We start from the raw sequence: 27,928 nt of genomic DNA on the forward strand, positions 1-27,928 counted from the left end.
TAATATGTTCAGGGGACAGGGATAGAGATACCTCTTGACTGTCATTCTCTTCAGAGCCTTAAATGTTTCTGAAAAGTCTCATAAATAACCTCATACCAAACTGCTCTATTACAGGTGAAGAACATTTCATAACAAAGTCAGACCAAAGTTTTTAAACGCTGCCTCATTAGCAGGAAACTTCTATAAAACAAAATTGTATATATAAATGCACAGAATAAGATCTGTTTACTGTACTTACCTCTTGGTGGAAGAGAATGGGATGAAATACGAAAATAATTCTGTATTTTTAAAATGAGTATATATTCATACATTACATTGATAACAAAAGAAAAACAAACAAGAACTTTGAAACTTAAACACTTACTGTGTAATTGAATTTTGAACACTCTTTTCATTTAAAGTCATTCCGGGAGGTGGGTCATTTTGCAAAGCCAACAGTTCCTTCTGTAGTCGTTTCTAGAAAAGAGTATCAATAATAACTTGTACTTTTTTTCCTTACAACATAATACAATATACTTGTATGCACACAGTCTGAAATCCTTGATTAAATTTCGTCCAAATGCTCATGCCTTTTCCTTTACAAGCCCCTTATATCTTCTATATATTTTACATGCCTAATTCTCAAATTTTTAATTGCCTGTCCTATAATTCACAATCTATTTTCAAAATATTTCTAAATATATTTGTAAACATTGATGATGTAAAGTGGTTATGAAGAGCAGCCAGCTACCTATAAAACTTCAAAACTACTCCATTAAAGTTATAAGGTTATAAATGCTTAAAAGTTTTAGCAGGGTTTCCTTTACTGCTTTTCAATTATAAAAACCACAGTTCTCCATAACCCTTAAAAAATGCATCATTTCAGACAGACAGGCTTTCCAGAAGAACTATATTAAGTTAAAAAGTCTTTTGAAAAAGTTTAAAATAATTTTAATTTACAATTTACAGCCCCTGTTTATTTCCTTAAAATAGGATCATTCACATATAATTTAATCTTTCAACACCAGAATATAACATACCAGGGCCTGAGATACATAAAGTTATTTTTTCACATACTAGATGCCCCAAAATGGCTATGTATTTGCATTCTTGTTTGTACAGCTTTTATTGTTCAGTTCTTCCCTTGTTATCATCAGTGGACATTCTTTTTCAGTATACAACAAAGCAAAACAAAAACCACAGCAGCCCATAATTTACGGGTTTAAAAGCAAAATAACCAATGTTATTAGAAGTGCATGTAACATTATAAAGATTCTTAATGAACATCTTTTCTTGGATTAAAGCACACAAGCATGGATTTCTGTTCAGAACTCCAAACAACTCTCTACTTAAAAGCTAGTTTCTGATTTTTCTAGACAGTGAAATATTACTATCAATACAGCAATGTTTCTAGATCTTTTCAATTCATAATGCCTTTAAATAAGCTTACCACCATCTAACAACACTACAGAATTAAAAACTCCTCCCTTCTTTGCTAAGAATCAATGGCTCTTTAAATTGCCAAAAGTGAAAACTTTTCCTCAGATGGTGCAATATCATAACTGCTAGTAACATGGAAAATAAGATATCAACTAATCGCAATTTCTGACCTCAGCTGCCTTCCAAAATGCAAAATTACAAATTGAAAATTAGTTTAGAAAAATTTTAATTATCCAAAATACAGAAATAAAGCTGCATAAACAATTTGTTTTGAATAAAGGAGGAATATATTCGTTGTAAGTGTCTATGTTAGAAGAGGGTTTTTAATTTATCCTACTTCTGTCAACAAATGTGGGTTCTGTGATCAAGTAAATTTTCAGAAACACTGGGCTCAACAACAACAAAAAAAAAGGATTTTTTTTTAAAGCAGGAATTCTCAGAGACTTCTGATATACTAACTTGCACAATGATTCTCTAAGGGGAGGAAGATAACACACAGGCTTCCGAAAGTACTGGAATCCTCTCAGTGTAGGGCATCTTGGAAAAGTCTTCTTTCAATGACTACATTTTGGGAAACACTGCTGTGGAAATCCTCCAGACCTTGAAAACTTTACTAAGACAAGGAAGACAGCCCTTGTTATTGAATTAAGATATAAAGGAAGGTCGACTTGCATAGCTACCAACTGAAACAGGATATAAAAGCAAGTTAAGAAGACTCGTGTTGGTGTAATTATTCCTAGGTCTCCTGGAGATAACGGTGAAGAGCACTGTGGAAAAAGAAAAGTTTCCCCCACCCTGACACAACTTCTTATATGTCCACAAAGAAAGGGGCCTGTGGTATAGCCAAACTCCAAGAGAATCTCCAAGTAACTGCCTCCTGGTATTCACATCCTAGTGTAGTTCCCTCCCACACTGTACCAGAGTTGGTCTGTGTAACCGATAGAATACAGCAGAAATGATGGTATGTTACTCCCAAGATGAGGTTATGAAAGATTATGATTTACATCTGGGTCATTCTCTCTAGAATCACTTGCCATATTGTGAACAGTCCAATTCAGAGGCCTACGCGGTAAGGTTAGGGCCGCCTGCCAACAACCATGGATGATTTGGAAGAATCTCCAATCTGGAATCTCCAATTCCAGCCAAGATTTCAGATGACTGCAGCTGGAGCCAGTATACTGCCTGCAAACTCAAGCCAGAATCCAACTCTCTGCTTCCAGACCCTTCGAATTACATGGGATTATAAATGCTTGTTCTTTCAAATTACTAAATTTGGGGGTAATCTGTCACACAGCGAAAGATGATTAATACAGAACCTCTGCTCCAACCTCTCCCCATTAGAAGAGGCTATCATCCACTATCATCCATTTGCATCCACTGAAATCACCCATTTCAATTTCAGTATCACAGGTCAGAATCCAAGACAGTCACTGGAGCATTTTTTTTCATTGAGGGGTGGAGTCACTACATTAAAAAGACAATTCATGCCAGTCCCTTACTGTCTCTGCTATCAGGCAATAAACTACCTTGCACATCCACATCCTCTGCAATAAAGAGACAGAGCAGGACAAACATTTGGGGGGTTAATGAGTACTTACTAAGCATACTAATAAAACTAATGATTTACCAGTGTACTAATAAAACTTACCGAAAAAAGAAAAAAAAGATAAGAGTAGAAGGTCAAACAGTGTATCTGGCAGGCTCATAGAAACAGGGAATTCACTCTTAGGTATCCTTCCTGGAACAATAATCATTAAGGAGGGCAGGAAGTGTCTTTAAGTAAGCAAACAGGTCCCTCAAGAGTCCTCTGGCTCTTCTAAGAAACTGGTTCTAAGAACCCGTTTCTAAGAACTGAATATGAACACAGAAGCTAAAAAAAGAGGACTTAAAGAGTTCAACGTAAAAATAAAGGAAAATTCATACTCACTTGAGAATGTGAAGAACTAGCATAACTGTTTAGAGAGAATACCATGTGTTTAGAGATCATACCATGTAGCATCTATCAACAGAAAGCTATCATCACATGAGGAAGCATTCACCTCCTAACTTTGAAGACAAAGTGTTAGCAAAAGTAGATGAGAAACACGTGCATTAGAACACTAGCAAAAGCAGTGATACCACCAGATTATTAGACCATCGGGGCAACATTGGCTGCTTTCCTAGACAGTGGTGAAAATGAGAGCCTAGAATTGAGATAACTGGAGATAACTGGAAAATAACTGCAGAAGGTAACTAAGTAAAGAAGCAGAACTACTTACAAACTACTGGGAGCTAAGGGGGCTTAAAAATTAACAGTTCCAAAGGTTCATAGCCAAATATCACCCTGTCTGTCCCTAAATTGGAGAGATATGGGAAAATTAATTACATATATTACAAATGTACCATGGTTCTCTGAATCTAAGACACGGCATCAATCATAAGACGCACTATTATTTCATGTAATACTAGGAAAGGAAAACTGCTACCAATTAAACAATTACACACCACTCATTAGACACATCTTGATTTCAGATATGTTAAAGTAGGGGAAAAAATATGCATTAAAAAATATATGATATATGTCATTAATAAAAGTTTGATTTTCCTGGGGACTTCCCTGGTGGCACAGTGGTTAAGACTCCACACTCCCAATGCAGGGGGCCCAGGTTCGATCCCTCGTCAGGGAACTAGATCCCACATGCATGCCACAACTAAGAGTTCACAAGCCACAACTGAGGAGCTGGCGAGCTGCAACTAAGGAGCCCGCCTGTCACAACTAAGACCTGACGCAACCGAATAAACAAATACTAAACAAAAAAAGTGGCTAGAGTAGACAACCCACTTTCAAAAAAAAAGTTTAATTTTCCTGACTCTTCAAGTACTAGAACCACCTGAAAAATAAAAAATAATTTTCTGAGTAAATTTAGTATGCCTAAAATGATTCTTCTCTCAATATTTAACACATACCTGGCGATACATGATCTCAATCTATAAATATGCACTTTATTCCCAGACCGTGTACAGCAGTACATCTGTCTTCCAAGGCAAAAAGGCCAGGCCCAGAATCTAAATGTTTTAAAGCACCCCAGGCAAAAAGGCCAGGCCCAGAATCTAACTGTTTTAAAGCATCCCAAATCTAGAGTAAACCTGAAAATTCTATCTAGCCCTCATCTTGTGTTGGCTCAAGTCTGGAAAACTCATAGGAATTTGAGCTCTTCTAAGAGACCCAAGTGGGTTTATATACTCAGTAAAAAAGATCCTGATGTATCTAAATACCATGAAAAAAAAAAAAAGATTTAACACTTTCAGAACTGGCTTGGCTTTTCAATGGCTCTATAGTCCAGCCAGCACCTCCCTTTCTCTCCTTCCTCATGAATGCAAATGAATCTAAGTGATATGAATCCACTGAAATTTACTACTTTTGGGGGTAAGAAAACCACTGACAACTTTTGCAGTTAACTATTATCAACGACAAGATGTTGGGAAACACCACAAAAGTGAATGGCATTCCTGTACGTCATCAAACGATGGTTGAGAATCTCTAGACTACTACAACATCCTAGGATGTGTGACCCTGCACTTAAGAGTGACACAAGTTCAGTTCCTAAAACTTTTTCCCGCTTCAGTACACACGAGGGATTATTCTTGAGATTTACTCTTCCCTATGACTGGAGCTTACTACAGCGGTCGAGGAAAGTATTTATGTAACATGAAAAGGCTGCCCAGGAGCTTAACGTATCCTCTTCTCCACTACCACATCTCCAAGAATGACTAGAGTAGCTGCTTCACAGCAAAGGTCAAGTGTGGGGACGTAAAAAGGCCAACAGAATAAAACAGACACATATTATTACTCTTAGCCTTATGAGATTTAAAGTCCTCGGAAAGCGCAAGATACAGTTTTTATACAAAAGAGTAAAAGCAATTTAAAGATCACTTTAAAAACTGTAACCACTAATGGGAATTCCCTGGAGGCCCAGTGGTTAGCACTCTGCGCTTCCACTGCAGGGGACACAGGTCTGATCCCTGGTCAGGGGACTAAGATCCCGCATGCCATGTGGGACAGCCAAAAAGGAAAAAAGAAAAAAAACCGTAATCACTATGTTCTAATCAGTCCTGTTCCATTTCCCCCAACTGATAATATCAATGCCTGTCCCAACACAGACCCATAATGTTAAACCAAGTTTGAATATGCCATGTGCTTCCCTGGCATGATCAGGAAATGAGATAAAATGGATGAAGACTAATACTTTTAAATATCAAAAAAATTTTAAATGAACATGGTAAAACTCTAAACTCTAATACAGATCCCTGACATTACGTGTATTGAACATAATTTAGCCTGTTAATAATGATTACTCGCAATTATACTCCAATAAAGACGTCAAAAAAAGTTTTTTTTTTTAAATAATGATTACTCTATTGTGACATCCTCAGACAACAGTGAGGTCTACAAGCCCACATGATCCTTCAGTATATAGTTCTGATAGCTTGATAGCCCCAGTTTTCACTTTTTTAACTGTCATCTGCTCTTCGACTATCAATAACTTGTCATAATATCTAACCTCTAGTCACTGACATTCTCTTGCTTTCTCCTCTTCTTTCTCTTTTATTTGCTGTTTCCCCCTCCCTAGCCCCACCATACATTACCAAGCAAAAGGGCTTACTTATTTTGGTGAATATATCACATTATTTTCGTGTAACAAATCCTAACCCATCTCCAGTGCTGGCATTTAACACTGGCTAACATTTATTGCTTCATTTGCTCTTAAACCATACTATACTCCCTCACTGAAATTAACCGGAGAAATTAGGTACAATTTTTCCAAGTCCTCATAAAATGAAAAGCACAGCCCAGTAACAGGTGCACAGACCACACTTTGTGTAGCACGGTGCTAAAACATGGTGTTTCATCCCAATGATGCCATCTTTACCTCCTCGGCTTCTGATCATTTTCATCAATGCTCATGCTTATATATTAGTTCAAGTTTTTGCTTTTTCAGACAGCTGAGGATGATGGGTATGACTGTATAAAAAAGTACTACTACATTTGTATGACAGAGAACATTACTGTTTAATGAAGAATACACACTCAATGAAATGCTCTTAATAAAAAAAAAAGAAAAAAAGACTAAGTATTTTAAATAGCATCCTAAAAAGCTCATTCATATATAAAACAGTTCAGCTTCTAAACTAATGTATTTGTGTAAGTATCATCCCACACTAATATATGTTGAAACCAAGCCACAAAATATTTAAATGATACTCTTATGGTTATGAATCAAAACCAGGAGAGAGTATATCCCTCTTAGATACTAATAATGGCAGTACATCAATGGACAAACTGACAAGATTCCTGGCCCTGTAAAGCTTAAACTCTAGTGACAGAAGAGAGTTAATAAATAATAACAAAAACAAATAAGTGTATGGTATATTAAAATGTGATGAAAAATGGAGCAAGTTAAGGAGTTGGAGAGTTAGGCCTCACATCTTGTAAAATTTTATTTAAAACTGACACTTTGAGAAACTATTCTAAAGGGTAGAAATCCTTATTTAGGGTAGGGAGAAATATAAACAAGAGAGGGGAAAACATTAAAAATGTAGAGATATACGACAATGATTGCTAATGCAACTGTATATAAAATGCCCAACATGTTTTCTCTAATTTCATCTAACAATCAACTAAAGGTGGAAGGTTAACAATAGGAGGGTGTGATAGAAAAAAAATAAGAATACCATACACATTAATATAATTTCACTAATAAATTACTACTTTCCCCCCAACAATATTAAACAATTTCAACATTTTTCTTCTTTCAGGGTGAGATGACACGGCACTGAAATGATCTTACCTTATTTTAAAATAAGGTAGAATTTGATTCATGCAAATTAAGAAAAAATACTTTTTTCCTAAGTATACTTCTATAGTCCTTAATTCTAACATTTATTTATTGAAACTTTTCCCCCTTTTAGGAAATGGAAAGCCTTCAACAAATCAAGGTGTTCATTCTTATTTTAAACTAACATTTTTGGGAATTCCCCGGCGGCCCAGTGGTTAGGACTCGGCACTTTCACGGCCGGGGGCCTGGCAGTGACCTTGATCAGTGGTCGGGGAACTAAGATCCCACAAGCTGCTCAGCATGGCCAAAAGAATAAAAAATTTAAAAATAAACTAACATTTTCAAAAATCAGACTGGGATGCAAAAAAATGACAAGACTAAATGATTCCTGTTTGTGAAGAGCCCACAGTCTAAAAACAGAGACAAATACGTAAATAATCTCTACATGATTTCAGGGTACAGCAGTGTTCAAAAAGAGAGTGATCAAAGGGGAGAAAAACCAGGACTGTGGTATACTGAAAGCTAAAGGAAGAATGCATTTAAAGACTAAACAAAATTTTATTTCCAGCACAATGTAGATATTCTGAATAATTCCACTGAAAACAAAAACAAAGTGAACACACGAACTCTGAAATAATCAAAGGATCAGGGTTGGATTTCACTTTGGGGTTTTCTACCAAACCCAAGGGGGGCACCAAACCCAAAGGGGGCAAGACCAAAAAGTGAGGAATCTCTCGGAAGACCTGCATAAAACTATGACCCCTCAGTGTAATAGTGAATAAGATAAAGGGCACAGAAAGAGATAACAATGAAATCTGCCTGCTTAGAACTTAGCAATGGGTATAGGAAGAAAAAAATGTCTCCCATGAAATGTCAAAATCTCAAGCAGACACCCACATGGGTCTGAGTCTGAATTCCTGCTGAGAACCTTAGGCAAGAATTTAATCAAGTGGTCAAGGAAGTAATGCCCCAGGCAACTAACAGAAGCAAAAAAAAAAAATCCTGGGGAATACAAGTTCTATCCACTAAGGCAACAATTTGTCTTTTCAGAATCTAGAAAAATACTTTAAAAAAGTAGTAAGAACCAAATGAGAAATTATTCAGAAGACAATAGCATAAAATACCTGATGCAATACAAATCTATCTTCCTAGCTGGAAAAGCACCAGATCCCCAATTAATTTACTTTATGTTCTTGTAGCATTTATATAACTGTGAGCAACTCTAAGGCAGAGATTATGGTCTACTTATCTTTGTAATCCTAGCATTCAAAACTGTGCCTGATAAATAATGTTTTTCCTCAGTAAATGCTTTAAAAAATTAATAAGGATGTTGACTGCTTCACTGTGTGCAAAATCCAGAAACAATATATGTGTCTATCAATAATTTTACAAATTATGGCATATGGAAATAAGGCTACACAACCATTAAGAATGATGTGGATCTCTGTGTACTAACAACAACAGAAGAATCCCAAAACATACTGAAATGGAAAAAAAAGAAAGCCTCAAAAATACATATAATTCCTTTATATTAAAACAAAAGCAAGAGATTTATACAAACGTCATATAAACGCATACGGAAGAGAGAGAAGGAAGCACATCCAACTATTTTACAGTAGTTCCCTCCTAGCAGCAAAAATGGAGGAGAAAGAGGACACCCCTGTTTACACTATATACTTTTATATTATGACTCTTTTATGACAAGAATGTAGAAGTATGTTTCTTGTATAATTAGATTTAAGGGCTCAATGGATGAAGAAAACAAATCCACATAAAAACATGAACACAAATGTTCAAAACAGCATTAATCATAACAGAAAAAAATAGAAGCTACCCAAATGTCTATTAACTGATGTACAGGTAAACAAAATCTGTTGTATTCATACAGTGGAATGTTATTTGGCCATAAAAAAAAAAAGAATGAAGTACTGATACATGCTGCAACATGGAGGAACCTCAGAAACATTATGGTAAGTAAAAGTGGTCAGTCACAGAAGACCACATATAGGTTGATACCATTTATATGAAATGCCCAGAAGAGGCAAATCTATAGACCTAAAAATTAGACTGGTGTCTGCCAGTAGATGGGAAGAAGATGGACAGTGAATGCTTATGGGTAGAAGGTTTTCCTCTGGGGATGATGAAAATTTTCTATTAGATAATGGGGACAGTTGCATAACTGGGTAAATATACTAAAAAAAAAAAATCACTGATTGTACACTTTAAGTGAATGAATTCTATGGCATGTGAAATGTACCTAAATAAAAAAAAAAAAACCCTTTTTAAACTCAGTGGATAGATTAAACAGTAGGTTAAACACAGGTGAAGAGAGAATTAATACCTAGGAAGATGTCTGAAGAATTTTTCCAGGATGTAACAGAGAAACAGAGGTGAAAACATGAGACAAAGAGAATACAAGAGAATAGGAGGCAACATTTAAAGAGATAATGCATGAGAATTCCCCAGAACTGTTCAAGACATCAATCCTCAAGTCCACGTCCAGAATGAATTCCAAACAGCATAAATAAAAAGAATTCCAAACTCACACACATCACTGTGAAAGTACAGAACACCAACTGAAAAAGAGCTAATCCTAAAACTAGAGAAAAGATTACCTACAAAGATACACAAAATTAGACTGATGGCTATCATTTTAAGAGCAATAATTGAAGTCAGATAATACTAGAATTTAGAAAACAAGTGGAATTTTATCTTTCATCTAAGTGAAAATAATTGACAATTTTAACTCCTATACCTAGCAAAACTAGATATAGTTTCAAGAACACAGGTGAAAAAAAGGTATTTTCAGATAAAACAGAGTTTACCACCAACACTAAGCAGCTAAACAATAAATCTTAATTTCCTTCTGGAAAATAATCCTAAATGACAGGTGAAAGATGCAAGAAGACATAGGAAGCAAAAATACGTAAATATGTAAGTAAATCTAAACAATGATTGTATAAAACAACACAGGCTCACAATTCCTTATGTAAAAATTCCTGGGGCCAGATATTTCAAAATTAAGAATTTTCTGGATTTTATAAAAATAGTAACAATGCACCCCACCAAACCAATTAGTATTTCGCACTCAAATATGTGAATGTTTACAGCATATGAAATTTTTAAAAACACTAGGCAATCGCATACCCACTCATTTCAGGTTTCGCCACACGAAAAATTTGTAGTCAACTTCCAAAAAGTTTTTATTTCTAAGCCATTTTAAATTTATTTTTTCCACTTTATTTTTTAAAAAAGTACTTTTTAAAAAAAAATTGGGGTATAGTTGTTTTACAATGTTGTGTTAGTTTCTACTGTACAGTGGAGTTCCCTGTGCTATACAGCAGGTTCTCATTAGTTATCTATTTTATACATATTAGTGTATACATGTCAATCCCAATCTCCCATTTCATCCCACCCCTCCCCTTCCCCCCTTGGTGTCCGTATATTTGTTCTCTACATCTGTCTCTATTTCTGCCTTGCAAACTGGTTCATCTGTACCATTTTTTTAGGTTCCACATATATGTGTTAATATATATTTGTTTTTCTCTTTCTGACTTACTTCACTCTGTATGACAGTTTCTAGGTCCATCCACGTCTCTACAAATGACCTGATTTTGTTCCTTTTTATGGCTGAGTAATATTCCATTGTATGTATGTACCACATCTTCTTTATCCATTCGTCTGTTGATGGGCATATAGGTTGCTTCCATGTCCTGGCTATTGTAAATAGTGCTGCAATGAACATTGGGGTGCATGTGTCTTTTTGCATTAAGGTTTTCTCTGGGTATATGCCCAGTAGTGGGACTTCTGGGTCATATGGTAATTTTATTTTTAGTTTTTTTAAGGAACCTCCATACTGTTCTCCATAGTGGCTGTATCAATTTACATTCCCACCAACACTGCAAGAGGGTTCCCTTTCCTCCACACCCTCTCCAGCATTTATTGTTTGTAGATTTTCTGATGATGCCCATTCTAACCAGTGTAAAGTGAACCTCATTGTAGTTTTGATTTGCATTTCTCTAATAATTAGTGATGTTGAGCATCTTTTCATGTGCCTCTTGGCCATCTGTATGCCTTCTTTGGAGAAATGTCTATTTAGGTCTTCCACCCATTTGTTGATTGGGTTATTTGGTTTTTTGATATTGAGCTGCATGAGCTGTGTATATATTTTGGAGATTAATCCTTTGTCCGTTGATTCGTTTGTGAATATCTTCTTCCATTTTGAGGGTTGTCTTTTCATCTTGTTTATGGTTTCCTTTGCTGTGCAAAAGCTTTTTAAATTTCATTAGGTCCCATTTGTTTATTTTTGTTTTTATTTTCATTACTCTAGGAGATGGGTCAAAAAAGATCTTGCTGTGATTTATGTCAGTGTTCTTCCTATTTTTTTTTTTTTTTTTAATATTTATGTACTTATTTATTTGGCTGCGCCAGGTCTTAGTTGCCACGAGCGGGATCTTTAGTTGCAGCATGCAGGCTCTTAGTTGTGGTATGCAGGATCTAGTTCCCCGACCAGGGTTTGAATCTGGGCCCCCTGCATTGGGATCATGGAGTCTTAACCACAGGACAACCAGGGAAGTCCTCTTTCTTTTTTTAAATTGAAGTACAGCTGATGTAAAATATTATAAGTTACAGGTGCACACTATAGTGAGTCACAATTTTAAAAGTTATACTCCATTTATAGCTATTATAAAACATTGGCTATATTCCCTGTGTTGTACAATATAACTTTGTAGCTTTTTTTATACATAATAGTTTGTGCCTCTTATCTCACCCCTGCCCCCTTTCCTCTCCCCACTGGTAACCACTGATTTGTTCTCTATATCTGTGAGTCTAAGCCTTTTTTCAGATTTTGGATTTGCAATAAAGAATATTAGCCAGAGGGGCTTCCCTGGTGGCGCAGCGGTTGAGAATCTGCCTGCCAATGCAGGGGACACGGGTTCGAGCCCTGGTCTGGGAAGATCCCACATGCCACGGAGCAACTGGGCCCGTGAGCCACAATTACTGAGCCTGCGCGTCTGGAGCGTGTGCTCCACAGCAAGAGAGGCCGTGATAGTGAGAGGCCCGCGCACCGCGATGAAGAGAGGCCCCCGCTTGCCACAACTAGAGAAAGCTTTCGCACAGAAACGAAGACCCAACACAGCAAAAATAAATAAATTAAAAAAAAAAAAAAAAAAAAGAATATTAGCCAGAAATGCCTAATCTGTAAGATTAGGGCAATCAACATATAAATTGGTAGGCAGGTGATGGGAGTTAAAGCCTTCCAAGGTCATTTTATTTTTTGAAAAGAGTGCAAACATACTGATAAAACTTTAGATTTTGATAACTATGTATGTTAAATTAGCTATCACAATTCCTGCAAATTAATTTAAAAAAAAAGACAAACAACCGAACAGAAAAATTGGTGAGAAACTAGAACACATGATTGACAGAAAGCATCTTAATGACCAATAAATATAGGAAAAAGGGGTCAACCTCAGTGGGGAACAGAAAAACGCAAATTAAAGCCATATTACAATAGTAACATACATCTACCAAAATGGCTAACATTAAAAACTGACGAGACCAAGTTGGCAAGTATGTATGTTCAAGAAATGTAACTCTCATACACGGTTCGATGGAGTGTAAATTGGCAAACCATTTGGTGCTTCTTTGTAAACGTGAATATAAACATATGCTCTGACCCACCAATTTTATTCTAAGGTATATACCCAACATACATATGTTCGACAAAACACACATACAAGAATGTTTATAGGAGCATTATTCATGACAGGCCCAAAACAGAAATAATTCAAATGCCTATCAACAGTAAATTGGGTAGATAATCTGTGATAAATTCATACAATGCAATAAAAACGAATTTGTTCTACACAGAACATGGATCCCATAAACTAATGTTGAGCAAACGAAACAAAAACCAAAAAATTTTAAAAAACCCGTATCATATAATTTCATTTACATAAAGCTCACAAACAGGCAAAAGTAACCTATGGCATTAGAAGTCAAGACAGTGGTTACCTTTGGGAAGAGGAAGCAGTCATTAGGAGTGGGCATAAGAGAGGCTCCTGGGGTATAAGTATTATTCTATTTCACGTGGTGGTTAAAAGGATGCATTCACTTTGTGAATATGTGAACTCTATATTTAGATTTGTGTACTTTTCTGTATATTACACACACTTTAGTAAAAGCATTTATTAAACTGTCCTAAAATTGACTGTGGTGACAGTTGCCCAACTCTGAATAATAAAAGCCATTAGCCTGTATACTTTGAATGATCATGGTATGTGCGTTTTTTCTCAGTAAGGCTTAACAAAAACAAAAAATGTTTATTAAACAAAAAAATAAATGAAAGAAAAAGTAAATACAGAAAATGTTAATTGTTGAATCTACATAAAGACTAGAGATGTTGTACTATCTTTTTTGTACTTTTCCTCATGATTGAAATTTTTGTAACAAAAAGTATGAAATAAAAACTAGAATGATAACAGCAAAATAAATGCAAAAATAGCTAGGGTAACCTGTAAAAGAATAGGAGTGTATAAGTTCCAAACGTGGAGAGGTGGAAAAAGCAAAATGAGAAAAAGGAAAAAGAAATCAATCCATACTAAGATACAGATACAAAAAAAGGACAAATGAAAATCATACAAAATGAAAGAAATTCCATTATATCAGTTAGTCAGTAAAAAAATGAAAGTTCTTTAGTTAAAAGATAAAGTCCATTATATCAGTTAGTCAGTAAAAAAATGAAAGTTCTTTAGTTAAAAGATAAAGTTAAATGGATGGTGACAATATACAGTTTATGTGATTTTTAAAAGATAAGGGCACCGAAAGGTTCAAAATCAAGGACAGAAAAGATACCAGGCCAAAGAAAGTTGACAAAGTTACACTAATATCAAGTAAAATTGACTTTAAGACCAAAAATACTAACAGAGATTTAAAAAAAACAAACTATATAATGATAAAAGGTTCAGTTCATCAAAAGCATAGAACTTGTATACACCCCACTAATATGTATAAAATAGATAATAAGAACCTGCTATGTAAAAAATGAAATAAAATTTAAATGATAAAAAAAAACTTGTATATACCCAACTTAGCTTTGAAAATAGACAAGCAAAGGAATATTAACAAATCTACCTTCATAGTAGGAAATTTTATTAAGATCTCTCAAAGTAATGGATAGATCAAGCAGACAAAAAAGCCTGTGAACTATTTCTGTCAGACTCCCCTGTCTTCCATTCTGCCAGAAGAAGGTACCGGGGGGGAAAAAAAGTAGAAGAAAAATGCCATTCCCCCTCCCATTTTACTCCTGGTTCTGAAACACCTCCAACGGAAGGTGTCTCCTATTGAAGTCAAGAGCTGGCAGCTGTAGATTCCAGAAAAATCAGCAAAAGTTGAGCTCCTGGGTTCTTGCTGAGTTGCAGGAGTGTGCGTGGTTCTACCAAGTAGCAGTAACTTGTACCAGTGCTCCAGCAGCTTAGTAGCAAGTGCAGGCTCTTTGGTTCCAGCCATAGGTAGTAACAACTCCCAGATCCTTAGACAACCTCCCTCTTCCTCTCAAACCCTCTCTACCCTTTTTGCTGCTCTAGTCCTAACCACACCCTTGTAACCTATTACCTGCATGAAATCTCACTCTGCCTAAAAGTATCTAGAGTATTTACTATTTTCCTACCTGCTCATTGATCAATAGAGCATTTTAAAAACACTGACACGAACTAGAGAAAAAAATCTTTTCAAGCACTTACAAAGCATTTATAAAAACTGGTGTGAAGCCAGAGTCTACCTCAACAAATTTCAAAGAACTGTGATACAAATCACATTCTCTGACCACAATGCAGTAAATTAGAAATCAACAGCAAAAAGAACTGGAAAAAACCCACATACATTTGGAAATTTTAAAACACACCTTCGAACAACTCAATGATCAAAGAAGAAGAAAACTAGAACATATTCAGAAATGAATTATCATGGGAATTCCCTGGCGGTCCAGTGGTTAGAACTCCGTGCTCTCACTGGCGAGGGCCCAGGTTCAATCCCTGGCGGGGGAACTAAGATCCCACAAGCCCCGCAGCACAGCCAAAAAAAAAAAAAAAAAGGAATTGTCACAAAAATATTACCTATCAAAAGGTGTGGAATATAGCTAAAAGTGTACCTAACAAAGTATATATTAAGAGTTTTAAATGTTTACTTTAGAGCAATAGGTCTTAAACTTTTTGGTCTCAGGAGCCTCTTACACTTATAAATTTTTAAGTAACCCAAAAAGCTTTTGCTTATAGGGGGAAAATATAGATATATTGCTATTTACTGCAATAGAAATTACAACTGTGAAATTTTAAATTTTGTTTATTTAAAAATAAAAATAAATTCATTGTTTATTAACAGACATTGTTTTATGAAAATAACTATTTCCAATACAAAATGTATTATATATGAAAAGTGGCATTATCACAGCAATCAGATAAGAAAAAGAAACAAAAGAAATCCAAATTGGAAAGGAAGAAGTAAAACCATTACTGTTTATAGATGACATGATACTAAACATAGGAAACCCTAGACAGGCCACCAAAAAAACTATTCAAATTAATAAATGAATTTAGTAAAGTTGAACGATACAAAAGTAATATACAGAAATCTGTTGTGTTTCTATACATGAACAAGAAGCTATCAAAAAGTAAAATTAAGAAAACATTCCCATTTACAATTGTATCAAAAATTAAATACCTAGAAAGAAATCTAACCAAGGAGGTTAAAGACCTTTACTCTGAAAACTATATTGATGAAAGAAAGTGAAGATGACACAAACAAATGTAAAAATACACCATTCTCATGGATTGGAAGCATTAATATTTCTAAAATGACCATACTCCCCAAAGAAATCTACAGATTCAATGCAACCCCTATCAAAACACCAATGTATTTTTCACAGAACTAGAACAAATCTAAAATCTGTAATGGAAACACAAAACTCCAAATAGCCAAAACAAACTTGAGAAAGAAAAACAAAGATGGAGGCAACACACTTGCTGATTTCAAATTATACTACTAGGATACAGGAATGAAAACAATATGGTACTGACACAAAAAAAGACACATAAGTCAATAAAACAGAAAAGAGAGCCCAGAAAGAAACTCACACTAACATGGTCAATTAATCAGCAAGAAGGATGTAAGACTATACAATGGGGAAAAGACAACCTCTTCAATAAACTGTGTTGGAAAAATTGGACAGATACATGCAACAGAATCAAAATGGACTACTCTCCCATGCCAGGCACAAAAATAAATTATAAATGGATTAAAGACTTAAAAGTAAGACCTGAAACCAAAAAACTTGTAGAATAAAACTTAAGGAGTACACTCTTTGACATCAGTCTTAGTAATATTTTGGGGGATGTTGCTGCAGTCAAGGGAAACAAAAGCAAAAAAAATAAATAATAAATGGGTCTACATCAAACTAAATATGAAGCTTTTGCACAGCAAAGGAAACTATCAACAAAGCAAAAAGGCTGCCTACTGAATGGGAGAAGATATTTGCAAACAATGTTATCTGATAAGGGATTAATATCCAAAATATACAAAGAACTCATACAACTCAACATCAAAAAAACAAACAGCCTGATTTAAAAATGGGCAGAGGGGGACTTCCCTGGTGGCACAGTGGTTAAGAATCCACCTGCCAATGCAGGGGACACAGGTTCGAGCCCTGGTCTAGGATGATCCCACATGCCGTGGAGCAACTAAGCCCATGCGCCACAACTAATGAGCCTGCACTCTAGAGCCCGTGCTCCACAACAAGAGAACCCACCGCAATGAGAAGCCCGCGCACCACAACAAGAGTAGCTCCCACTCGTCACAACTAGAGAAAGCCTGCATGCAGCAACGAAGACCCAACACAGCCAAAAACTAAATTAATTAATTATTTTTTAAAAAATGGGTAGAGGACCTGAACAGTCATTTTTCCAAAAAAGACATACGATGTCCAACAGACACATTAAAAGATGATCAACACCACTAATCATCAGGAAAATGCAAATCAAAACCACAATGAGATATCACCTCACACCTGTCAGAATGGCTATTATCAAAAAGACAACAAATAACAAATGTTGGGGAGGGTTTGAAGAAAAGGGAACCCTCATGCAGTGTTGGTGGGAATGTAAATTGGTGCAGCCACCATGGAAAACGGCATGGTGATTCCTCAAAAAACTAAAAATAGAACTATCATACGATCCAGCAACTCCACTTATGGGTATTTTCCTGAAGAAAACAAAAAGAGTAATTTGAAAAGATATATGCATCCCTATGTTCATTGCAGCATTATTTACAATAGCCAAGACATAGAAGCAACCTATGTGTCCATCGAAAGGTGAACTGATAAAGATGTGGTATATATACACAACAGAATATTACTCAGCCATAAAAAAGAATGAAATCTTGCCATCTGTGACAACATGGATGGACTTCAAGGGTATTATGTTAAGTGAAACAAGTCAGACAGAGGAAGACAAATACTATATGACTTCACTTATATGTGGAATTTAAAAAGCAAAACAAATGAACAAGCAAAAAGAAACAGAAACAGATTCATAGATATAGAGAACAAATAGGTGGCTGCCAGACAGGAGGTGGGTGGGGGAACGAGAAATAGGTGAAGGAGATTAAGAGGTACAAACTTCCAGTTACAAAATAAATGAGTCAGAGCGATGAAATGTACAACATTGGGAATATAGTCAACAATACTTTAATAACTTTATGGTGACAAATGGTAATTAGACTTACCATTATCATTTTGTAGTGCATAGAAATATTAAATGTTGTGCTAACATAGTGTTGTAGGTCAATTATACTTCAATAAAAAATAAAATGAGAAGCATAAGCTCTTAAAAATAAGGGTAAATATATGATATACAAGCATATGTAAACATACTCTGATCAGGAAAGGCAAAGTTAAGTGAAATATAAAACTCCTTTCAATTATTCATTTTTCTTAAGGTGGCTTTATCTTACATTTTTGCTAATTTCTTTTAACATCTGGATTTTTTTAAAAAAGACATCTAGATTTGAAAGGCAGCAGGATTAGCCCTGGTAGGCATCAAGATTTCATCATAAACTCAAATATGGACACATACAGGCCAAATGGGACAGAAGAGATAGCCCAGATGATGCAGACCCACACATATTTGGAAACTTGACTGTTGACCAAACAGGAAAGCTTCTTAGTAAATGGCGCTAAGACAAATTGGGTATTCATTAAAAAAAAAAAAAAAAAAGAAAAGAAATTGGATCCCTAACTCAACCCATAAGGGATTAAAGACTTAAATGTGAAAGACTGAACTGCAAGACTTTTAGAAGACAACATTTTAGGACAAAATTTTAGAAAAATTTCATGAGCTCACAGTAGAAAAGAATTTCTTAAAACAGAGAAAGTACAAACCAAAAAGGAAAAAGACTGATAAATTCTCTTTGTGGTTCAGAGACACTGAAAGTGAAAAATCAAATCTTAAACTGGGAAAAGAATTTAGTCATACGAAAGAACTCCTATAAAAATCAATAAAGGATAACCAAACTGAAAAACAGTCAATAGGCATTCCATAGAAGAGGAAACACAAATGGCCCATAAACAAATAAAAACGATATCTGACCTCTTTATCAATCAAGGAAATGTGAAACAGAACTGCAATGAGATGTCTTCCACAAAAATTAAGTCAGACAATACCAAGTGCTGAGGAGTATGTGGTATCCCTGGAACTCCTGTACTACCAGCATGAACATAAACTTATTTAACCACTTTTGACATTACCTGGTAAAACTGAACAAAGACATAGTACAACCCAGCAAGTCCACTCCTAGATATATACACATACCCCAGAGAAAACCATGCACATGTGCATCAGGAAAGATGTGTTAGAATATTTAAAGCAGCTATGTTCACAAAAAATTAGGAGTAAAATAAACAATTATAAAAGACTTTGTAACATGGAATAGTACTTAGTCTAAAAAATGTACTGTTACATCCATCAAGATGGATTAATCTTAAAAGGTTAAACAAAGGAAGTCAGAAAAAAGTAAAGAAAAATAGGGGATGATAAACAAAATCCAGGAGAGCAATTTACTCTGGGAAGGAATGAGGTACAATTAGAAGAGGTACATAAAGGAGGCTTCAAAAGTAATGGTAACTTTTATCTCTTAAGCTAGATGAATATTAATATCTTTATTATTTTATTAATATTCCTTAAAATAGTCACTTATGATTTTTAAGTTCTTTTTTATGCATCATACCCCTTTTTTTTGGGGGGCCACTTCAAAAAGTTTGGTTGTGAAAGAACAGAGAAGAAACTTTAGCATAAGTAAATATTTATGAGACGAATCAAAAAAAAGAGGAAAGGGGAGTGATAACTGATATGTGAAATATCTGTGAGTAGATGTTTAGGATTAGGGACTGAGTTAACAAGGGAATTGTTTTTTTCAATGTTAAATGCCATGTTTATAAGGAAAAGATAGAAACCAAAATATTTAAAAATTAAAATAACCCCTTAATCTCACCATCCATTGATCTTCTCAGGGTAGTGATTTTTCTTTTTACTAATCGGTAGTTTTCTAACATTTCAACAATGAACATACATAAATATTTAATAAAATGAATGATGACTGACAACAGTGTGCCAGATGTACTGGAGTTAAGACAGAATGAAGGCCAGGAAGCCATACTGAAAACTACTTAGAAAAATAAAGAAGTGAGACATTACTAGTGAACAATCGAGATACAAAAGACTGGATTTAGTGGTAAATGATGGGGGGAGTAAGAAAGAAAAAAATGAGAACGACTCCAGGACGTTAGCTTGAGTAACGGTGGTACTATTAACCTGAAACAAATACAGGAGGAGGAACAGGTAGAAAGGCAGCCAGTCTCTGTCTATGTGGGGTTGGAGGCAGCTGAGATTTGGACCCATGGATTCAAACTTCCCGTGAATATTCAGATAGACAAAAATAGCTGAATCAACCAGAGCTGAAGCCTGGCCTTTTATTTTATTTTTGTTTATTTATTTGGTTGCGCCGGGTCTTAGCTGCGGCAGGCGGGCTGCTTAGTTGCAGTGTGCATGTGGGATCTAGTTCCCTAACCGGGATCGAACCCGGGGCCCCCTGCACTGGGAGCGCGGAGTCTTACCTGCTGCGCCACCAGGGAAGTCCCCTGGCCTTTTAAAACTCTAGGCTGGGTATGCTCTCTACCATGAACCTAATGGATCCATCATGCGTACCTTTTAAACCACCTCAGCTCCAGGAGGCAATGAGTTCACAACCCAAATTTCTCAAGCTAGTTCAGAAGTTATCTGTCCGGTGTTTTGGAAATTAACGTTCCAAATAAAATATCAAACCCAAATTTCTCAAGCTAGTTCAGAAGTTATCTGTCCGGTGTTTTGGAAATTAACGTTCCAAAAAAATTATTTAAGTTACCCAGAAACCTTGACTCCAAATGAAATAAACTACAGTTCTGAGTCTACTGTTCTGCCCTTGTGATCACTACATTTCATGCTATAGGTAAAAAGCAGTAATTACCACTAAGCCTGATAAGAGCTGAGGTCTCATTTTAGCTAACTTTTTTTGACACTGGAAGAATATTTAAATGTGGTGGGTTTTTTCCTTGTAAAGGTACAATTAAAAATTTTTTATTATACCTTCCAGATTTGGTCACGCTGGGCTACATTCAGAGGCTTTGATAAGTATTAATAAAGTTGCTGGAACAAATATAATGTCATAAAGCATAAGACATGCTATGTAGTGGAAAATGTAGATTATAGCCAGGGTTTGGCACACATCAAGCCTTAAATAAATATGCTGGGTGCAAAGTTTGGTTTGACCTACAAATCAAACTGCAGATCTATCACAAGAGACAAGAATTAGGATTTAGGATAATAGGATCTGTCACTTATTTGTTAAAAATGTTAAGTAAAATTCAAGCCTTAGGAATATAAGTGCATGGGAATTCCCAAGCAATCCAGTGGTAGGACTCCACGCTTCCACTGTCAGGGGCCTGGGTTCAATCCCTGGTGGGGGAACTAAGATCCTGCAAGCCACGTGGTGCAGCCCCCCAAAAAAGAAAGAATACAAGTGCTATAAAGGATATAATCAATTGGCAAACTCAACACCTGCTTTTCAGGAGTGTATAATATGTGTGGCTTTGGATAAATAATAATCTGTAGCTTAATTCCTACATAATTAAATATCTACCTCAGATTGTTAGAATGAGATGGGTCAGCAAATTTAATATTTTGAAATTTTAAAAAATATTTTGAAGCTCATGAAAATATGTATCAACTTCATTTGTTTGAAGGAATTTTTTTTTTTTAAACCTGGGCCCTTGGCAGTGAAAGCACAGAGTCCTAACCACTGGACTGCCAAGGAATTCCCTGGGGTAATATTTTAAATAATAAACTTCAGCTTTTCTTTCAGCTCAAATCTATAAACTCTGTCACAAATATTCTCCAAAATTCATTAATGAAAAGCTTCCTTCTAAGTAAAAATGCTAAATATGCAAAAAAAAGCAAACTGCCAACTTGTTTCCCTATTTTTAGCCAATAACTAAAAGAAAAATAAGTAAAAATCACACCATCCCTAAAGTCAATCTCTGGTCCTTCACTTAACTCCCAGAGAAAGAAGATTCTCTCCCCTTCTTGAAACCCTCCCACCTCTCTCTCTGGACCTCATGCCTTATCAACTCATCCAGGATATTGTTCTCAGGGTTAAATAATCTGGTTTCTAATAACTTCACTCTTTCCCAGTCCATAACCCCTTCCCTTCAGTCATCATGTGGGTCTCTCCTAGCTTTAAAACAGTCATCATTTATCTTCTCTGTCCATTCCTTCCTTTCCTCTCACTGTCCAACTCCATGAAATTGGTCAACACCCACTGCCTCTACTTCCCCTCTAATACATTCACTTAAACTTCAATGCCCGCAAGCTTCTCAGAGTTCAAGCCACTTGCTTATTAAACCTACTGGAGGTCTTATTTCACAGACGTTATCACTTAACAATCTTTCATGTGAAGAGCTTTCCCCCTTTGATTCTATTATACCAAACTTGGCTCTCTTCCTATTTCTGCGATACTTCTCACATTTTACCACTTTCAACTCACTATCAAGTATTTTGAGAGCTAGAAAATACCAATTCTATGACTTACTAACAGCATTCTTGAAAACTTACCCTAAAGAATAACACAAAACTGGGTGTGGGGGGAGAGGGAGCAGCACACGGGCAGCTTACAATGGTAAAAAAAGTGGAAACAGGAATACGGCTAATTAGATCATGGCATACTGTTAGAACAAGTACTGACGCTCAACACGCTATACCAAAAGGCAGCTTCCACAACTTTTATCTTTAAAGTTTTGTGACTTAAAAAGATTTTATAAGATTCTTCTTAAGCTGTAAATATAGATGGATCTTAGTTACATAGATTTATCCTTCCTGCAGATTTAGTCTCAAAGGAACACACATCTGGTTATTTATAATTTACTGGGCGTTACTGTTAGAATACTCTTCTAACAAATACGTATTCTTAAAGATGTACCGCATTCGTACTGCAAATTTTACTGTTCTATGTTCAACATTTTTCAGTGAACATAAAACCTGGTTTTGCAATGGAACTCATCTTGGATAAATAAAATTGATACTATAAATAATTTGAGAACATTTTTATTCTGTCAGGTAGATTTATCTGAAAAGTACAAATTACAAATACTTTAAATTAGGGAGGCCACTTCTTGAATTGCAGGTACACCTTAAGTATCATAAACCTACACAAGTTACTTAACTTCTGGGCCCATTTTTTCATTTAAAAAAAAAAAAAAGATTAACTTATCTAGTGTTCTTTTTTTCCTAATTTTTAAAAAAAATAAATTTATTTATTTATTTTTGGTTGCATTGAGTCTTCGTTGCTGTGCGCGGGCTTTCTCTAGATGGTGGCGAGCGGGGTCTACTCTCCCTTGCAGTGCATGGGCTTCTCATTGCGGTGGCTTCTCTTGTTGCAGAGCACGGGCTCTAGGTGCGCGGGTCTCAGTAGTTGTGGCATGCAGGCTCAGTAGTTGTGGCATGCAGGCTCAGTAGTTGTGGCTCACGGGCTTAGTTGCTCCACGGCATGTGGGATCTTCCCGGACCAGGGCTTGAACCCCTGTCCCCTGCATTGGCAGGCAGATTCTTAACCACTGCGCCACCAGGGAAGTCCCTCTCTAGAGTTCTTTTAGTTCAAAAATTCCAGAACCCAGGTTCTACTTAATTTTCACAAGTTAAAGCTTCCTCCACATACTGTCAGCCTAATTCAGTTATATATACCTATAATTACTTTTCTGTAGTTTTACAAGTGATATGCATATTCTCATTATGGTTTTAAGCACTTCTCAATATTATCTCATAAATCTTGTGTGATATTATAATAACCTCATCTAATGTGAGTAGTGTTATTTATATATATTCATATCCCTACATAACTATAATGGTTTAAAAATGTTCTAAAAAACTAAATATAAAGCTGTTTTTAGCACAAACTTTTTTTGTTAACCAACTGAACAAATTACCACTATAAAACCAAATGTGTTCATAACTCATGTTATCATTACCTTGTATCTTATCTAAGGCAAATAAATTTCCAGTTTTAATTAAAAATAGTATTGCGGAAAAGCTAGTCAGTATAAAATATTTTCCTCCCCCTTGCTCCCCCTACCCACTTAACATACCCAAAATATTATAACCCCATGCATTTCTAGGCATTATTTACAAAGAGAATTTCTATCAGCAGGAATAAAATGTTAAAATGAACTCCTAGGGCTTCGCTGGTGCACAGTGGTTAAGAATCCGCCTGCCAATGCACGGGACACGGGTTCGAGCCCTGGTCCTGGAAGATCCCACATGCCGTGGAGCAGCTAAGCCCGTGCGTGCGCCACAACTACTAAGCCTGCACTCTAGAGTCCAGGAGCCACAACTACTGAGCCCACGTGCCACAACTACAGAAGCCCATGCGCCTAGAGCCTGTGCTCTGCAACAAGAGAAGCCACTGCAATGAGAAGCCTGCACACCACAACGAAGAGTAGCCCCCGCTCACCACAACTAGAGAAAGCCCGTATGCAGTAACGAAGATGCAACGTAGCCAAAAATAAATAAATAAAATAATTTATAAAATGAACTACTAACCTTAACATTCCAGGTTAGTTACCTCACAAAACCCAAATATCCATCTAATGAAAAGACAGCTGGGCAACTTTTTTTGTTACATTCAATGTATATAGCCATTTGTTCTTCCTCAATATGTGTATGCTCGGTTATGCTATGCTGTGATTTTAGGGACTTCCTCCACCAATATTTTCTCTTGATAATGTCGGTGGAAACTTTTATAATACTAGTTAGACGCATTAACTTTAGAAAGTAAGAAAAAAGGATCACATTTAATGCTGACGGGAAGATTTTTTAACATAAGGAATACAGCAATATGCTTAAGAACTGGTGTTTAAGGTAGACAGCAGAATGTCTCATACGTATAGAAGTGACCAAAATAAAACTGATTTTCTTCAGAAGTTTCAATTTGTGTTTTATAAAAGACAATAACAATGTGTTATTAAAAAGCTACACAGGGGCTTCCCTGGTGGCGCAGTGGTTAAGAATCTGCCTGCCAACGCAGGGGACACGGGTTCGAGCCCTGGTCCGGGAAGACCCCACATGCCGTGGAGCAACTAAGCCCATGCGCCACAACTACTGAGCCTGCGCTCTAGAGCCCACGAGCCACAACTACTGAAGCCCACAAGCCTAGAGCCCGTGCTCCGCAACAAGAGGAGCCACCACAATGAGAAGCCCATGCACCACAACGAAGAGTAGCCCCCGCTCACTGCAACTAGAGAAGGCCCGCACGCAGCAACGAAGACCCAATGCAGCCAAAAATAAATAAATAAATTTATTAAAAAAAAAAAAAAAAGCTACAGAGTATAAACACCACTATTTTAAATAAAGATCAAATTCAAATCTCTAAGTCTTCTTTAAAACAATTTTTGCTTACAAATTTACACATATTTGGGCCTCAGCTGTCAAAAATAGCAAAAGTATGATTCTGAGATTCTCAGAAAGAATATCTTTAGTATGTTTCTCTCACTCTATGCAAACTCAGAAGTCAACAACTTCTTTAACATTAATATGTAAAATCTCTGGGAATACAAGGCTATTAGGATTTAATTTTTTTTAAAAACCAACAACGCGTTTTTTTCGGAGAGCAACGCAAAACTCAGTTTATTAAAAAAATAAAGAAAACATAAAATGTATTTATACCAAGTTTCATTCTAATAAAGAATGAAGAAATATGAAAGTATAAATGACTGACTTATAAAATCAATTTTGGCATCTTATGTTGTTAGTTTAAGAAATTATCAATTTACCTTTCAATTGTTTTTTTCAATTACAAAAACAAGGGCTGCTTAATTTTTAAAAATTTAGTCTTAATTTTTGCCAGTTTATGAGGATCTAAAATAAGATAATAAAAAACGTTAATGGGGGAGTTCCCTGGTGGCCTAGGGGCTAGGATTCCGGGCTTTCACTGTGGTGGTCCGGGTTCAACTCCACAAGCCGGAAAAAAAAAAAATCCAATGTATCTTAAACAGAAAAATCTGGTTTCAGTCACAACCAGATACAACAGCCAATTTTAGAATAGGTGCTGAGAAAAAAAGGAAGAAGTAACACCTATTCACACCACTTTTGCTATTCAGGATCATAGATAATCCTTTCCAAGCCATCACCATTAACTTGTCTTAGTTTCCTCTGGTACTTCAATCACTGTCATCAAACTTCTGAAAACTAGAGGCTTGCAAGGATTAAGCCAGACGTCTATATCCTTGTAGGGGTTGTTTTTTGTGCTTTTTGGTAGAAATATTCCAAACTGACCAATTTCTTCCATTATAATTTAAATTGAAAAAATATGAAGTAAAGCTCTGTCACTTTTAAAAAACTGTCACTACCACAGACAAAGAACAAAGAGTGTTTGTTGCTCACCACCCAGTTCTACAAGAGTTAAGTAGTAACCCACTGCAGCTGCCCAACAACAGTACAACCTGAGAGGAATTCAGAGCGAAAAACAGGATAAGGAACTCCAGGATAAGGAACTCCGTGCTTTGGATAAACAGGCCCTTAAATAGTTAGATGCATATCTCAGGAAGAATTTCAATGATCCCAGATGCTTGTATCTTCCCATACATAGAAAAGCACTAAAATCATTCACTTGAGATATCTGTTCTTGGTGATTAGCAGTAATCTTTTACCAAGATGTATTCTTGACTGCATGTATTTCCTAGCCAAAAGTCATATATAAACTGGCTTCTCCCCTGCCTCTTTCGAGCAGTTTCCTCAGAGCTGAGTGGCTATGTCCTGGCTATAGTCCTCAGTGAGACCCTGAATAAAATTTAAACTCGTAACTCTTATGTTTTGTGCCTTTCTTTAAGTCAATACTATGTTTATGGGTAATAACGCTTATCAGTAAGCCCAGTCCACACTTCACAGACCATCAACAGATGTTCTGTCCTCTGCTACATCTGAAAGAACCAATCACAAACTCCCTATACCAAAACCCCTCCACCCAATAAAACCTCATACCTCCTCCTCCCACATGCACAAACAGATCCACACCCAGACACACCCTACGAATAAAACATTTAGAAAAGGAATAGAATTTCAGGAATGAGAAGTATCCTGAGACACAACGTATTTGGACTTAGGGAGAGAGCAATCACATAATTTTAGTCTCAATGAAGCAAGACCTAAAATTATTTGCTGTCAAAATAAGCGTTATGGACTCGAAGCTTAAGGAAAAAACCTACCATAAGGAAAAAAAAAAAAAGAAGACTTCCATTGAAGCATTACGTCCAAAGTGAAAGAATTACAAACCAAATATTAATCTAGTTTAAAGAGATGTATATAATTAACAGGAAATGAACATTAACTTTAAAATACTATATACTTTTTCCTATTCAATTCAATTCTTTAGTTTCTTTAATCGGGCCAGGGCAGAAGCTGAAACAAAAGACAGACATCAAAGGAATCAGAGATAGGGCAAAAAAGCAATGTTCTGATATCACTTCTGATCTATTTTGAAAAAAGTATTTACTTGAGTAACTGTTCTATTTATTTACTCAGAAAACACTTGGAGTACTTACTACTAGCAACACACTGCCCTTAGTGACTTAAAAATCTAATAAAGTACCTTTATAGTAAGTACAAGGCAGAAGTGAAAAATCCTATGAAAGAGGTAAAAGGTGCTGTGAGGGCACACAAGGTAAGAAAAAGTGTGTACAGCTGTGAGACTGAGGCTAAGTTTGGTGTTTTCATGATGCCAGATATAAAGATTTAAAGAACTAATGGGGTTTCGAGTAAAATCTGAATTCAAAAAGTACAGGGACTTCCCTGGTGGTGCAGTGGTTGGGGGTCCGCCTGCCAATGCAGGGGACACGGGTTCGACCCCTGGACCAGGAAGATCCCACATGCCGCGGAGCAACTAAGCCCGTGCGCCACAACTACTGAGCCTGCGCTCTGGAGCCTGTGTGCCACAACTACTGAGCCCTCGTGCCACAACCACTAAAGCCTGCGCACCTGGAGCCCATGCTCCGCAACAAGAGAAGCCACCACCATGAGAAGCCCGCACACCCCAACGAAGAGTAGACCCCGCTCGTGGCAACT

General features: G+C 36.2%; 1 protein-coding gene and 1 long non-coding RNA gene across 4 annotated transcripts in view; one reads left to right on the forward strand and one right to left on the reverse strand.

Annotated features, from left to right (window-relative positions):
• The window catches only part of UBE2W (ubiquitin conjugating enzyme E2 W), a 73,831-nt gene that overhangs the window by 33,671 nt on the left and 12,232 nt on the right, over positions 1-27,928 (reverse strand). For all 3 annotated transcript variants that reach the window (XR_014255314.1, XM_082432649.1, XM_082432650.1), the window contains exon 2: positions 365-456. Coding sequence is in view for 2 of the 3 variants with exons in the window: in XM_082432649.1 (XP_082288775.1) it covers positions 365-456 (92 nt within the window). In the remaining variant the exon portion in view is untranslated. The remainder of the gene's footprint in view (positions 1-364; positions 457-27,928) is intronic.
• The window catches only part of LOC309646384, a 67,645-nt gene continuing 40,180 nt past the window's right edge, over positions 464-27,928 (forward strand). The window contains exon 1 of the long non-coding RNA XR_014255326.1: positions 464-10,744. This is a non-coding gene — a long non-coding RNA (uncharacterized lncRNA). The remainder of the gene's footprint in view (positions 10,745-27,928) is intronic.

The sequence above is a fragment of the Balaenoptera physalus genome, assembly GCF_965194825.1.
Source record: "Balaenoptera physalus genome assembly, chromosome: 17".
Taxonomy (NCBI): Eukaryota; Metazoa; Chordata; class Mammalia; order Artiodactyla; family Balaenopteridae; genus Balaenoptera; species Balaenoptera physalus.